Genomic DNA, 14470 nt, shown 5'->3' on the forward strand with positions numbered 1-14470 from the left:
CAACCTTGACAAGATTGGCACCACTCCACTCCGACTGTATCTTTCTTTCACATGTGCCTTTTGTCAGTTTCTCTGCTTCACCATTTCAAATTCTCACTCAACACACCACATTTCCCCCAAAATAATCGCTATGAAAATCCTCTCTCTCCTCTCTTCTCTCTCTACCTTTCTTGTTCTTCTTCTGCTCAACCCCTCATTGCAAACCCTAGCAAAAGACCAACAAAAATCAGAGCTTTCAACCCTCATCAAAATCAAATCTTTTTTAGACCCAGATGGAGAAACCCTTACTTCTTGGTCTCCAAATGCCACCACTTACTGTGGTGGATCTTTTGAGGGTGTTGCTTGTAATGAAATGGGTCAAGTGATGAACATTTCTCTTCAGGGTAAAGGCCTGTCTGGTCAAATACCTCCTGAGATTGGTCAGCTCAAAAACTTATCTGGGTTGTACCTGCATTTCAATGGGTTACATGGTGAAATCCCTAAACAGATTGCTGAGTTGACTCAACTCGCTGATCTGTATCTCAATGTCAATAATCTTTCTGGTCAGATTCCTCCAGAGATTGAAAAAATGGCTAATCTTCAAGGTTTGTTTTTAATATTTATTTGTGGGTTTTCTTTATATTTTATAAAGTTTTAATCTTTGATTAAAGTATCTGTTTTAGACAATTATTTGCAATTATTGGAGGCTTAATATATATATATTTTTTTTTTGTGTTGATAAACATAAATCTGGGTGTCTATAAAGAATTAATTTTTATAATAAATATGTATATAATAATTGATATTCCTGAAAATGGGTATAGTGCATCTCTCAATGGCTAATTTACAAGTCATCACAGCAGCATTAATAAGGGTTTGGAAGTTTATGATATTGAAAAAAACAAAAAACATTCATGTGGTTTTTTGATTCCATCAGTTCTGTCATGTTACAAGATTCTTGATTGGCCCAAACTGAGTAAGTCTAGCAGTTTGACTGGTTTGGTTGAATGTTGGATCTTCTGTAATTGGTCAAACTGTGTTGTTAGGTAACAATGGTGTAAAAGAACTATACCTTAATCTTATCAAATACTATAATGTTATCTAATGTTGTTGTTGTTGTTGTTGTTTTTTTTTTTTTTTTTTTTTTGTATTGTAGTTTTGCAACTATGCTACAACCAACTGAGTGGAAGCTTACCAGCACAATTTGGTTCTTTGAAGAAGCTCAGTGTTCTTGCTCTTCAATACAACCAGCTAACCGGTGCAATCCCGGCTGCACTTGGGAATTTGGAGACTTTACAGAGGTTGGATTTGAGCTTTAATCGCCTTTTTGGCTCGATCCCGACGAAGTTAGCAGATGCCCCCATATTGCAGGTGTTGGATGTGCGAAACAATACACTTTCGGGCAATGTCCCTTTAGGTAATTTCATATTATGTTTATAACTTTGGTACTTCATTGGCACATAATTCATTAATTTGCTTAGATCTTTGTTCTTGATGAGTTCATGGTTTTATAGATTTCGGAACATTTTTGCAGAATTTGATCGAAAAATTTGTGTTTTTTTTTTTTTTTTTTTTTTGAAGTTTTGAAGAAACTGGATGATGGATTTCAGTATGCAAACAACACAGACTTATGTGGATCCGGTTTTGCGGATCTAAAAGTCTGCAACTCTTCGTTTGGTCCTGAAAACACGAATAAACCCGAACCGTTTGGAACGCAGTCAAAAGGAGCCACACCCAAGGCCATTCCACAGTCCGCAGACGTAACGGGTCAGTCAAAGTCAAAGTCAACAAATGCAGGACTTGCTGCTATACTTGGAGCTGTTTTGACCGTTATGTTACTAACCGGAGGAATCTTTACGTTCATTTGGTATCGCCGGAGAAAACAGAGGATAGGGACTGCCTTCGAATCGTCAGATAGTCGAATTAGCACAGATCAATTTCAAGCTAAAGAAATAGTCAGCCGTAGAAGTGCCTCCCCCCTCATAAGTCTCGAGTACTCAAACGGGTGGGACCCGATGTCGAAAAGTCACACGGGAAGCGGGATCTTGAAAGAAATTCTCGAGAGCTATATGTTCAATGTCGATGATGTTGAGTCAGCGACAAGGTTCTTTTCTGACTCGAATTTGCTAGGGAAAAGCAGTTTTTCAGCTACATACAGAGGGATTCTTCGAGACGGATCTGTTGTCGCTATTAAACGTATTGCGAAAACGAGCTGCATATCGGATGAGACCGACTTCTTGAAGGGATTAAAGATACTAATCTCGTTGAAACATGAAAATCTTCTTAGGTTACGAGGTTTTTGTTGTTCCAATGGTAGGGGAGAGTGTTTTTTGATCTACGATTACGTTGCTAAGGGAAACCTGTTGCGGTATCTTGATGTCAAGGGCAAAACCGGAAACGGGAATGTTCTCGATTGGTCGACTCGGTTCTCGATAATCAAAGGCATTGCTAAAGGTTAGTTACTTGTAACAATCATGTAATCACTTTCAAAATGCGCGCCCAACTTTAAAAATAAAATGTTTGGTTTTTCGATGTTTAATCTTCTTCTGTGTTTGTTGTTGTAGGTATCGAGTACCTGCATGAGACCAAAGGAAAGAGACCGGCTCTCGTTCATCAAAACATATCGGCCGAAAAAGTGCTAATCGATCAACACTATAAGCCATTGCTCTCGGGTTCGGGCCTCCACAAACTACTAGCTGATGACATCATCTTTTCTACCCTCAAAGCCAGTGCTGCAATGGGATACCTCGCTCCCGAGTACACCACAACTGGACGATTCACCGACAAGAGTGACATTTACGCATTTGGGACGCTCGTGTTCCAAATCGTCTCAGGGAAAACGAGAATCGGTTCGTCTATTCGCCAAGGTGCCGAGGTATGCAAGTTTGATGACTTTGTGGATGCTAATCTTGATGGGAAATTCACAGAGTCTGAGGCAGTTTTGCTTGGGAAAATTGCATTGATCTGCACTCATGAGCATCCAAACTCGAGGCCCACGATTGCAACCGTGGTTCAAGAACTAAATAATGTTGGTTCCGCCCACTGATCGGTAGTTATATATGGTTCGAGTTTCTCACTCGAACTGGTTAGTAGTTAGGTTCATGTTTGACTTCACCTTTGGAATGATCGTCCGATGTGGGCTTGTTGTCTAGGTTTGTAATTTGGTTTAGTTTTCGACTTTAACTGTAGTTGGACTAAGATTTTTTTATTTCGTAAGTAAATTTCTTAAATCCTAAGCGGTACACAAATTTTACCGCATGGTATTCGTTGTTTAGAATGTGAGAATGTTAGCTCTATAATGTTTATGTTCTATATTATGAGTAGTGTGTTATTGGGAGGAATTTGAGCTTGTCCACGATTGAGAGCTCGGTTTATTTAAAACTTGAAGAGGCGTTCGACCTCAATGTCTAAAACTTGAACTCGTCTTTGTAAGTTTTATAAATCTAGCTTAATTAATTAGTTCACTTATATGCATACATGCTAATGCTAATATGTTTAGTTATCAACGCATCATCTGTGTACAAATCTAGACTATCAAGCCATCATCTGCGTACAAATCTCGAATTTAGGCATAAGGTTTGGCTTGTGCGCACTAGAAGAAGACCAATCCCCGACTATCAACGCATCATCGGCGTACAAATCTCGAATTTAGCACCAATTATTCATATTTTCTAGTATTTGATAAAATAGATACAAATATATTTAACAATTCTTATAAATATTAAATTTTATTTATTTTTGTATTGTTTCTTGTTAATATCTCCATGTGTAGCACTCAATTCAAAACATTTGGTTCTAATCTAAACTACAAACTTCATGTAATCAAACAAAAGATACTTTATTCTGTACCCCTAAGAAAAAGACAAATGGCCTAAAAGGTATCCTTTTGAGTAGATAATAATAGTGTTTAATGCCAAGTGAATGTGAACCCTTGGTGTCCTTTTCAACAAGCAATCAAGAATCCATTGGGACTCAACGAACATAGGAGGAGTTGGAATGACACCAATATCAAGTTGATGGGTGTTTAGTGTAACTTTTTTAACACAAATTATTTTTGCATGTAAGGACAATACATTTACATAATTGTCACACAACCCCCTGTTTACCATAACTATGCTAAATGGACCATATAACCAGTGTAGCTAATCTGCAAGGTGTGTTTCAAAATGCTTGAATAATATAAGATATCAACTTATGTTCAAGTCATTTATGCCATGATGCTCGAATCGCTTTCCACTAAACAATCGTATTTCACTTTTAACGTATTTATGAGACAGTTTCTTTTCGGACATTACAAATATACAGAAAAAGCAAAACTAGCTTTCAAATATTGCTACCAATTGACGACAAAACAGGCTCGAGTTTAGATTGTAACCCCAAAGATTTAACCTGAGAATCGATAGAAAAGCAGTTGTCCAACACCGAATAAATCTCTGCAACTTGAGGATGAGTTCCATCTCCTACATAAAACTCATGAAAAGTTCCATCAAGTTCTATCCAACTAACACCAGGAACTTTCTTGATTTTTTGTTCTTTCATCATTCCCCGCACCCTTCTAACCCGGTCCCACATGCCAAACCGAGCGTATATGTTAGATAACAACACATAAGTACTTGAATCATAACTATCCATCTTGATTGCTTGTTTCACCATGGGGCTTGTTTCTATGCTATCTTCAAGATTATTACACGCGCTAAGTAAAGTACGCCACAACACATTGTTTGGCTCAACGGGCATTTCCTCTAGGATGGTTGTCGCCTGTTTTATCTGCCCCGCACGGGCAAACATGTCAACGAGGCAACCAAAATGTTGGACTTCGGGCTCTACGTTTTGAACTCTTCTCATTATTTCAAAACACATAATACCTTCCTTTACCAAACCCGAATGGGCACAAGCATTTAACACGTTGACGAATGTGATTGCATCTGGTTTTAAGTTTAACCTCTGCATCTCAATGAACATATCGAAAGCTTGTTTTCCAAACCCGTGTATAGCTAAACCACCAATTATGGCATTCCAGTGATGCACGCTTTTTCCTGTTATGGAATTGAAAACGTGCATAGCGGTATCTATGCTGCCTGATTTAGCATACATGTCTATAAGTGAAACACCAAGTTTTCCATCCAATTTAAGTCTGTTTTCGGTTATGTATGTATGCACAACTACACCTTCGTCATGTCGTCCTAATTGTGCGATTGCAGAAAGAGCGATTGATAACGTGGTATCGTCAGGAGCTATATTGCCCTCACTCATCATATTATTAAAGACTTCTAATGCTTCCACACAAACCCCATTTTGCATATATCCTGCCATCATTACATTACATGAGATTACATCTCTTTCAGTCATTTCGTCGAACAACTTTCTCGCAATCGCAATGCTTCCCAATTTTGCATACCCATCGATCAGTTTAGCCCAGGTGATAACATCTCTTTTCGGCATCCTATCAAAGAGCGCTCGAGCCAAACCAATCTTTCCGCTCTTAATGCAGCAACGAATCATTAAATTCCATGAAACCAAGTCTCTCTCCGGCATTTCCTCAAACAACTCCCAAGCCATCTGAAACCCGTCTTCCATGACACTGTATCCACTAATCATACAATTCCAAGACCTCAAATTCTTCATTTCCAGCGAATCAAACAACTCGCGCGCCAACACCACCATCCCACTCTTAACATATCCATCTATCATCGTGTTAAAACTAACCGCATCCCTTTCAGGCATTATATCAAACACCTGGCGCGCAAACTCAACACAGCCACACTTGACATACATACACATGAGACAATTCTGTAAATACAACTCATTATCAAGCCCAGTTTTTTTCAAAAACCCATGAACCTGCATTCCTTCTCTAATCAACCCCATCCGCGAACACGCCTTTAACACCAAGGAAACCGTGAACTTATCGACACAAGACCCGTGTTGAAGCATCAAACCCAAAACAAAAACAGCTTGTTTTGGGTCATCCCCATGTGAAAAACTCTTGATTACAGCATTCCACAGAAAAGGGTCGTCTGTTTTTGAGCTACAAGGAACCAAATGAGCGAAAAAGACATGGCGGGCGAATCGAATTAGAGGAACATGTGGAGAAGAAGCAAAGGTGAGTATAAGTTTGGTGGTGAAATAGGAGCTTTTTATGAATCCAGTAGTGAGTAATCGAGCGTGAATTTGGTTTACATCGAATTGGGTTTTGCAATTTGGGAGATGAATGAGTGTTGAATTCCATGGGGGCTGGTGGTTTGCAATTGAATTAAGGCAGGTTAGCATTGGAAAGTGTTGCAGGGCACCAAAACAAGATATTATTAGTTATCTTCTGTTGCTCTGATCCGTTAAAATTAGTTATTGTTTGTTTGGGATATGTACGTACAACTATCAAAGCAGTGAGTACACATCATATTTAAAAACCAACTTGGAATATCAAATACTACTTAATACTCTCCTATATTTTTTTATTGTAATAACTTCGAGATCTAACAATTTCGACAATGTATATTATATGATTCTTGAATTCTATAATGTATTAATATATTTGATTTCGATGCGGTAAAACACCGGACTTTCGATCACGTATCATTCAACACTACTTATTATATTTTTAAATCTCCATAGTTATAAATAAAAATAGGATTACACTTGGCTCATTCCTAGAGTATCCACCTAAAATTTTGCCACTTGTCAACTCTATATTATTTCTCACTATTTTTTATTATTTATGGTAAAAATCTAGAAATATTTTTTTATATGCTTTTTAAATTGTAAACTAATACATCTATATTTATGGTATCTTTTAAATTTTTGTTACAATTATTTGTAACATGTTTTATATTATTTAAAAAAATCTTTAATTTAAGTATAGTATTGCTATACATTAAAAAAATCAACTATTTATAAAATAAAATAAAGTAGTTGTTATGTTGTGTATATAAATAATAATTTTTATAAATTACTTAATTATGTATGTACAATGTACATAATTGTAGGATGAGTCGCGTAATTATCATTATAAGTTTTGTAATTACGAGATATGAACAAATTATTTTCACATTATATTTATGCTACCCGTGTAGTACACGGATTGCTAACCTAGTGATATAATATATCAATAAATTCGGTTTCTGTGCCAGGCATCTTTATGAGACGCATCTCCTCCCTCTATTCAGCACATAAGCTAAAATATTCCAGCGAGAACGCTTTAACCCTTTTGCTAACTTCTTATAACACATAACTCAATTTTGTTTTATAGGATTAAAAAAATAAAAATCCTTTTCTAGTTTTTCCTTTAAATTACAAAAATATTAACTTTACTGGTTATTTCAAGAATCTCTATAATATAATTTATTGCTACAAACATAAAAACAGTAACTTTGACAACAAAACTAGTCACGAAAAACATCGAACCCTCGGGAAAAAAATAGTTCACGGTTACATACAGTCAAGTAGCCAAGTAGGTACATTTCATGTGAACCTGCATACACAGCTTACAGTAGTTTCATGAACCCCGATTAATCAAAACTACCGAATTCCACGTCATCTGCTCCCATGATCACGCCTTCATATTTTTACTCCAGAACTGCCTGCCTGCCTGCTGCTTATAACACTGATAACCCAAAATCCACTGTACCATGTTTGATGATGTATGCTGGTTGTCGGGGACGGCATTCGTGTTATAAATACAGAATATTGTTAATTTGTTTCGTTTTCTGGTCGTGTTTAGGATTCTTCGGAGTCCAAATCTGGCTTTGAGGGATACTCAAGACCCTGAAGCGCTGGCATTCTACGTAGATCTTCTTCACTGTAAGCTGGAATAAACCAGTATCTCTCCACAGTCCCGAAGACCTGACATTATTCACCAAAAGTTCAAGCTAAAAAGACGATAAAACCGACATGCACGCAAAAAGTATAGAAGATAATACCTGTTCAAAGTTTCTCTTTCGGCCAAGATCATATCGCCATTTTGGACTCGTTTTCTTCTCATACGCCTGATCAAAACACAACACCAATATGGATTCAAAACCGAACTACATGTAAACGTGGGCTTAAACTTTATAGAGACAAGAAGACGATACCTCAATTGTTGTAGTATTACCCGACACTAGCGTTGCATGCATAATCAAAAATCCAAAAACACTTAACGCGAAAGCCAAGTTCAAAACTATAAAAAAGGAAAAAAAAAGATATAGCAAAATGAAAGGGATATAAGTTTAATATTTACGGCTTCAAAATCTCATACCAAAGGCGAGAAAAGTGGTTGCTAGAGTGCTGGGGGACCCAGCAATCTCTCCGTCACTAAAGAATGCTAAGAAATACGGTAACAATGATATTGTTACAAGAGTTGTCTCCAGAAGCGTATAGAACTGCATCAAACAACAATGTCAATAATGATTACACGACCTGTACAGAGTTAGATCATCAGAAGCAGAATATGTTTAAACTAAATATTATCACGTGAAGTCACGGTAACCGGATATATTGTAGCGGAGGACATACCAGGAAGAGAAGAAAGTACTTGTAATTGAGTGCGCCAACACAATTAACAACCCACACACAATGATGGTCCATTTTTAGCACACACCTTCCACCTACAAAACAAAAAAAAAAAAAAAAAAAAAAAAAAAAAAAAAAAACATGAATTGATAAATACTTTGAAAAAAAACTCTAATAGATGAATGCATCATACTGACTTCATACATACAACAAGGGCTGCAAACGAACCAAAAGTTCGGCGAACAGTTCGTGAACCGTTCGGCGGGAGGTTCGTTTGTGTTCGTTCGTTTATTAAACAAACGAACACGAACAAGAAATTTCGTTCGTTTAGTTAAATGAACAAACATGAACAGAGGTCGTGTTCGTTCATTTATGTCCGTGAACGTTCGGTAACGTGTTCGTTTGTGTTCGATAGTTCATTTGTGTTTTTAGTTTTTATATATATTTAGATACTTCAAAATTCCGACAAATTAAATATCTAATAAGTGTCAGTGTATTATATACTCTGTTCAGTGTATTATATACTCTGTTTATGAACGATTGTTTGTGTTCGTTTGTTTCCATTTGTGTTCATGAACATTAGTTTGTGCTCATTTGTATTCGTCAACATTCGTTGCCTAAAATTAACAAACAAACACAAACGAACACGAACAAGTTCATTTCCTTAACAAACGAACACGAACATAAAATCTCATTCGATAAGTGTTCGTGAACGGTTCTCGAACACATATATTTCTTAACAAACGAACACGAACAAGGTCTTGTTCGTGTTCGTTCGGTTCGTTTGCAGCCCTACATACAACAATAGAACTGAACTTTAAGAAAATCATAGATACCATCATGCTGACATCATATAACCAAGAAAATATGTAACACAATGGAAAATTGTTTCTAAATTCCACTTAAGATTGTAAAATGTACTAATAATTAATAACAATAATATAGAAGGAAGAATCGGACTTACAAACAGAACAATGGTGAGAACGAGGAGGTTTTACATGGTTACACTTTCGACAATAACGGACTCTTGTATTTGTTGGTTCAGGTGTGGTCAATTGGGTGAATTCAGATCCAGTCAACTGGTCAACATCCCCTCTTTCCTCGTCTACTAGTGGTCTATAGTTAGGTGGCACACCACCAGGGTCCGTGAGAACCACAGAGAAATAACTCCATAACAGCATCACCAACTGTGCATTTAACATGATTACCAAATAAAATTTAAAAATTAAAAAGATGTTAGCAGTGAATCAATCAAACAACAAATGTTGTAGGTAGATTATGATAAAAGAAGAACCGAATCAACAGCCATGTTCTAATGAGACCCGTGGCCATCGAATAAAAAGTAATGAAGGAAATATGTGTTGATATTTATTAAAGATTTCCTAACAACTGCAATAACCTCTGATCTTTTGCATATATCAAGTTATATGTTGTTAAAATTAAAATCAAGAATCAAGTAAAAGGGATCTAAAAATCAGGTTCTTTTATGTTCAATTCAAATAAAAATATAAAATTTCACTAAAACTAGAATCATATAAAAAAAAATAGCCCATAATGACATACATACTGTTATCATAAATAAATAAATAAATAGTAAGTGAAATAATAAAACAAGGAATTACCAAGGCGTGAAACATGAGCAAGACAGCAAGTGAGATGAATGAATCAAGACCACCAGAGGTCAAAGCAGGGCCATAGATAGACAAAACGACGGCGTAATAAGAAACACCAACAACACCAAGAACCAACAAGATCATGATCGAACCTAACCCTCTGAGTGCCGTACAGAATCTGAACACATTCCAAGCCATCACAGCTCCAGATCTATACATAATACTAATACTCCTCCTCAAAACTCAAAGCCTATTGTCAACAAAATTAAAACCCAGAAAAAAGATTTGATCTTTTCTTCTTTTTTCTATTTGGGTGTTTGTGAATTTTTGAGATTTGGGTTTTTTTTTTCTTTTTTTGATTGTGATTGTGAATTTGCTCTCAAGGGTTTATGAATTTTAGGTAAGAAACACTGAATCCATGGTTGTAAGAGGAATGAGAGAGGGGGAGACAAGACCGATGGCTATTTCTTGTACAAAGGTAAAATACTATTTTGTCACACTATAAGTTTATATCTAGATAAATGATAAAGTGTCTTGACAAAAATAGATTATACATTTTTAGTTTTAAAATTAAATTTAGTTAAAGTAAATACAATGTGTCAACTTATAAATGAAAGAAATGTTGCTAAGATTAAATAATCGTTTAAGTTGATTAGTGTCGTAAACAGGGTATTGGTAGAAATTTAGGCAGTGATAGTTGCAAGCCTGTAACACATGACAAAGGTGACGTGTGGAGGAAGACAATGACAGATTGGTGACACATCTTGAGTTGGTTTGCGTCGAAATTGGACAGTGACGACGACGTTGATTAAGGGATGTAGTTTAGAAATGTATGTCTCATATAAAATTAAGAGTTAATAAAGTCATATTTATAAATATAAGTTGTCTTTGTGAAACTAAACTAAACCCTACTAATTAGGTAAATAAATTATATTGAATCATACTTGAGGGTTATAGTCCTAAATAATAATCACATTTGATCCGAAAATACCAATTATGCATCGGATCCATCATACACCGACTCATAGAGATCGTGAGAAGTGTGACCAAATAACACCCACTAACATCGTGGCGTGCCTATTACCTAGTGGCGAAGCTTGAGATTTTCGACGGGGAGGAGGGTCGAAAACATATATTCCCAAAATTTTCTATAGAACCAGGGGGTCAAAAAGTATGTACTCAAAAATTTCTATACGAAAACCACATATATTACAATACTGAACGAAAAGTTCGAGAGGTCCCTCCCCCGGCCCCTTAATAGCTGCACCACTGCTGTTACGTGTCACGTCCTGACAATAACTTCACATATTTGAGAGGCATGTCATGCGACATAAAATAGTATAAATTCTTGACAATACTAGGAAAAATGTTATAATAGACAATCATACTTTTACCTATCATTCCTTAGACAAATATTTATTCTCAAGCTAAAGTTTGATTGCATGAAAAGGTTTGCTTTTAGTGTGACAAGACTAACGATTTTCGATTTTACAAAAAGATTTTAATATATGTGGATCATTAGTCCGGAACAAATAGGTGTCGGATCCTGGCTTAATACATATTAAACATATATAACTAAATAGCATCAAATTGTATATTATAATATATTTTGTCTAATAAAATTAGGATACGCCAACTATTATATAAAATTTAAGATTACCTAACACACCAAGAATATTCATTTTTTCCTTCCTTCTCTATGTATCCAAATAAATAAATAAAGTGATTCTTGACTTTTGTGGGAAACACGATTGTCGTTGCTATGTCATGTATTTGCTTCATGCATGGATTGTGGTCATCACTAATACCTACCCTTCCTCACCTTTTTATTTTATATATATATATTTAGAATGCGCTTCATAAGACAACCTTATAAAATAATAACATAAGTCATAAGATGTTTAGGGGCTAGACCAATCATATTATATATTAAACATTAAACACTATAAATAAGCAACATAACTATGCATATATGTGTTGTAATATTAGCTTTGGGAGTCTTTCAAAAAAAATTTGAAATTTTCATTTTTAACCCTAAAGTTTTAATGTTTGACAATTTAAGTATAAACTTCTAATTTTTGTTTCCTTTTTAACCCTAAAGTTTAAATCTTTGACAATTTACCATAAAGTTATATTCTTTGACAATTTAAGCTTAAAATTCTTAATCTTTGTTTCCTTTTTAACCCTAAAGTTTTAATCTTTGACAATTTAAGTTTAAAGTTTTAATATTTGGTAATTTAACCCGTTTGATTAATTTGATTTTTTACTTCTAATTCAAAAGTTTTCATTTTTTGCGATTTAACCACTTTGATTTTTTTTACTTATGTGTTGTAATCTTGGCTTTGGGGGGTTTTTAAAAAAAAAATGGTTATGCATATAGTTGTTGTAACCTTGGCTTTAAGGGTTTTTCAAAAAAAAAAAAATTGATTTTTTTACTTTTCACCCAAAAGTGTTTCATAAATTACTTTTAATCCAAAACTATTTGTTTTTTTTTACTTTTAACACAAAACTTTCTATCTTTTGCAATCTATCTTCACAACTTTTTTTACTTTCAACTTTGGTCCTTTATAGTTTTCATTTTCCGCAAATTTTTCGCTTTATGCTTCGTTCAAAATTTTGTGACTTAACACATCGCAACGTGCGTCTTTGGTTTAGCGTTTTTACGTTTCATTCTAAATTTTGCGAGTTAACACGACGCAACGTGCGTGTGTGGGTGAACGTTTTTACATCGTCTATTTTTTCCCGTTTGACAGCTTCAACATAACGTGCGCGTCCTAAATCAATTTAGTTATAACTAAAGAATCCCCGCTGCATTGCGGCGGGTCGTATTTCTAGTTATAAATTATAAATTAGCAACAAAAATGTGCAATTCAAGTTGTACATTATGCTTTGGGATTTTTTCAAAAAAAAAACTTGATTTTTTACTTTTAACCCAAAGGTTTTTACCTTTTACAATTTTAACCCTACATAATTTGTTTTTTAACTTTAACCCAAAACTTTTCATTATTTGCAATTTAACTTCACAACTTTTGTCACTTATACTTTTCATCTTTCGCAAATTTTCGTTTTACGTATAGTTCTAAATTTTTCGAGTTAATACGACGTAACGTACGACTGGTTCAACCTTTTTATGTTTTGTTTCAAATTTTGCAAGTTAACACGGCGCAACGTGCATGTATGGTTCAACGTTTTTACCACTATTTTTTCATGTTTGACAGGTTCGTCGCAACACTCAGATCCTAGGTCGAGTCAGTGTTAGTGGTCGATGACGGTTGTGTGGCATTAGTATTATTTGACACCGTTTTACGCCCTGCGGGGTGTGCTTTGAGGGGTTTTAAAAGAAAAAATGGTTATGCATATGGTTGTTGTAACCTTGGCTTTGGGAGTTTTCCAAAAAAAATAGATTTTTTTTTTATTTTTCAACCAAAAGTATTTCATAAATTACTTTTAACACAAAACAATTTGTTTTTACTTTTAACCCCAAACTTTTTATCTTTTGCAATCTATCCTCACAACTTTTTTTACTTTCAACTTTGGCCCTTAATAGTTTTCATTTTCCGCAAATTTTTCGCTTTGTGCTTGGTTCTAAATTTTGTGACTAAACACATCGCAACGTGCGTCTTTGATTTAACGTTTTTACGTTTCGTTCTAAATTTTGCGAGATAACACGATGCAACATGCGTGTGTGGGTGAACGTTTTTACATCGTCTATTTTTTCCTGTTTGATAGGTTTAACATAACGTGCGAATCCTAGATCGACTTAGTTATAACTAAAGAATCCCCGCCGCATTGCGACGGGATGCAATTCTAGTTTTATCAAAATAGCATTAAGGGATGGTTAACAAGTATGCCCTCCCTTGGATTACAAGGACCTAAATAAACAACACTGTATTTTAGTGGGTGCAAACCGGTAAAATAACATACAAAAATAATAATTAACGGCCTCGTAGTCGGAGTGAACTACAAAGAACGTTCTAGGACTATTTCTATACTTACAGGTCTCGTCCTTTGAGAATCATCTTTTACATATTTGGTTCTTCATTGTAGTTCTTGTCTCAATCAACCTTTTATCATGGTTGCCGTGGATGAGTAAGTCGTGCCTACGCTTCTAATTTTTTAAAATGAGTTGCTTGATTTTACCCTAATATTTCAAATGTTAATTTTTTTTCGTTAATCTCCATTAAAATACCAAAACAACAAATTACAAACAAACGACAGGTAAACGGGCAAGCTGCGCCACAAGGTGTTTATGGTCCGGTTTCGATTTCTTTAGGTTGTTTGGATTTGGAAATTTTTAACTAAATCCAAAACCTGGACAAATTTGTATTGAAACTATTTCAAGTGACTTGAATCCGGATATTCAAAGTTGGTCCAAGCTAATTTCATATTGG

At 35.2% G+C, this 14470-nt stretch overlaps 3 protein-coding genes across 3 annotated transcripts; 1 reads left to right on the forward strand and 2 right to left on the reverse strand.

Moving 5' to 3' along the window:
* The first annotated feature begins 42 nt into the window (after nt 1-42).
* On the forward strand, nt 43-3320 carry LOC110931102 (BRASSINOSTEROID INSENSITIVE 1-associated receptor kinase 1). The gene is made up of 4 exons (XM_022174508.2): nt 43-584; nt 1136-1396; nt 1561-2433; nt 2544-3320. Exons 1-4 carry the CDS (start codon nt 131-133, stop codon nt 3023-3025), a joined length of 2070 nt encoding a protein of 689 aa, XP_022030200.1. The 5' UTR covers nt 43-130; the 3' UTR covers nt 3026-3320.
* Nucleotides 3321-4209: 889 nt separating this feature from the next.
* LOC110931101 (pentatricopeptide repeat-containing protein At2g45350, chloroplastic) lies at nt 4210-6301 on the reverse strand. The gene has a single exon (XM_022174507.2). The coding sequence runs from the start codon at nt 6247-6249 to the stop codon at nt 4303-4305; it is 1947 nt and encodes a 648-aa protein (XP_022030199.1). The 5' UTR covers nt 6250-6301; the 3' UTR covers nt 4210-4302.
* Nucleotides 6302-7266: 965 nt separating this feature from the next.
* On the reverse strand, nt 7267-10556 carry LOC110931100 (probable protein S-acyltransferase 14). The gene is made up of 7 exons (XM_022174505.2): nt 10089-10556; nt 9431-9653; nt 8470-8561; nt 8213-8336; nt 8049-8134; nt 7896-7961; nt 7267-7818 (listed from the first exon to the last, which is right to left on the reverse strand). The coding sequence occupies exons 1-7, from the start codon at nt 10296-10298 to the stop codon at nt 7693-7695; spliced, it is 927 nt and encodes a 308-aa protein (XP_022030197.1). The 5' UTR covers nt 10299-10556; the 3' UTR covers nt 7267-7692.
* Nucleotides 10557-14470: the final 3914 nt, after the last annotated feature.

Source organism: Helianthus annuus, chromosome 3 (genome assembly GCF_002127325.2).
Source record: "Helianthus annuus cultivar XRQ/B chromosome 3, HanXRQr2.0-SUNRISE, whole genome shotgun sequence".
Lineage (NCBI taxonomy): Eukaryota > Viridiplantae > Streptophyta > Magnoliopsida > Asterales > Asteraceae > Helianthus > Helianthus annuus.

What these genes read in the sequence shown, in the direction of transcription:
- LOC110931102 (XM_022174508.2), top strand. Translation starts at nt 131, where the DNA reads ATGAAAATCCTCTCTCTCCTCTCTTCTCTCTCTACCTTTCTTGTTCTT. An exon ending in TTCGGGCAATGTCCCTTTAG is followed by an intron (nt 1,397 to 1,560) that starts GTAATTTCATAT and finishes TTTTTTTTGAAG; the next exon opens with TTTTGAAGAAACTGGATGAT. An exon ending in AATCAAAGGCATTGCTAAAG is followed by an intron (nt 2,434 to 2,543) that starts GTTAGTTACTTG and finishes TTGTTGTTGTAG; the next exon opens with GTATCGAGTACCTGCATGAG.
- LOC110931101 (XM_022174507.2), bottom strand. Translation starts at nt 6,249, where the DNA reads ATGCTAACCTGCCTTAATTCAATTGCAAACCACCAGCCCCCATGGAAT.
- LOC110931100 (XM_022174505.2), bottom strand. Translation starts at nt 10,298, where the DNA reads ATGTATAGATCTGGAGCTGTGATGGCTTGGAATGTGTTCAGATTCTGT. An exon ending in TTCTCACCATTGTTCTGTTT is followed by an intron (nt 8,562 to 9,430) that starts GTAAGTCCGATT and finishes TTTGTTTTGTAG; the next exon opens with GTGGAAGGTGTGTGCTAAAA. An exon ending in AACCACTTTTCTCGCCTTTG is followed by an intron (nt 8,135 to 8,212) that starts GTATGAGATTTT and finishes CCTTTTTTATAG; the next exon opens with TTTTGAACTTGGCTTTCGCG.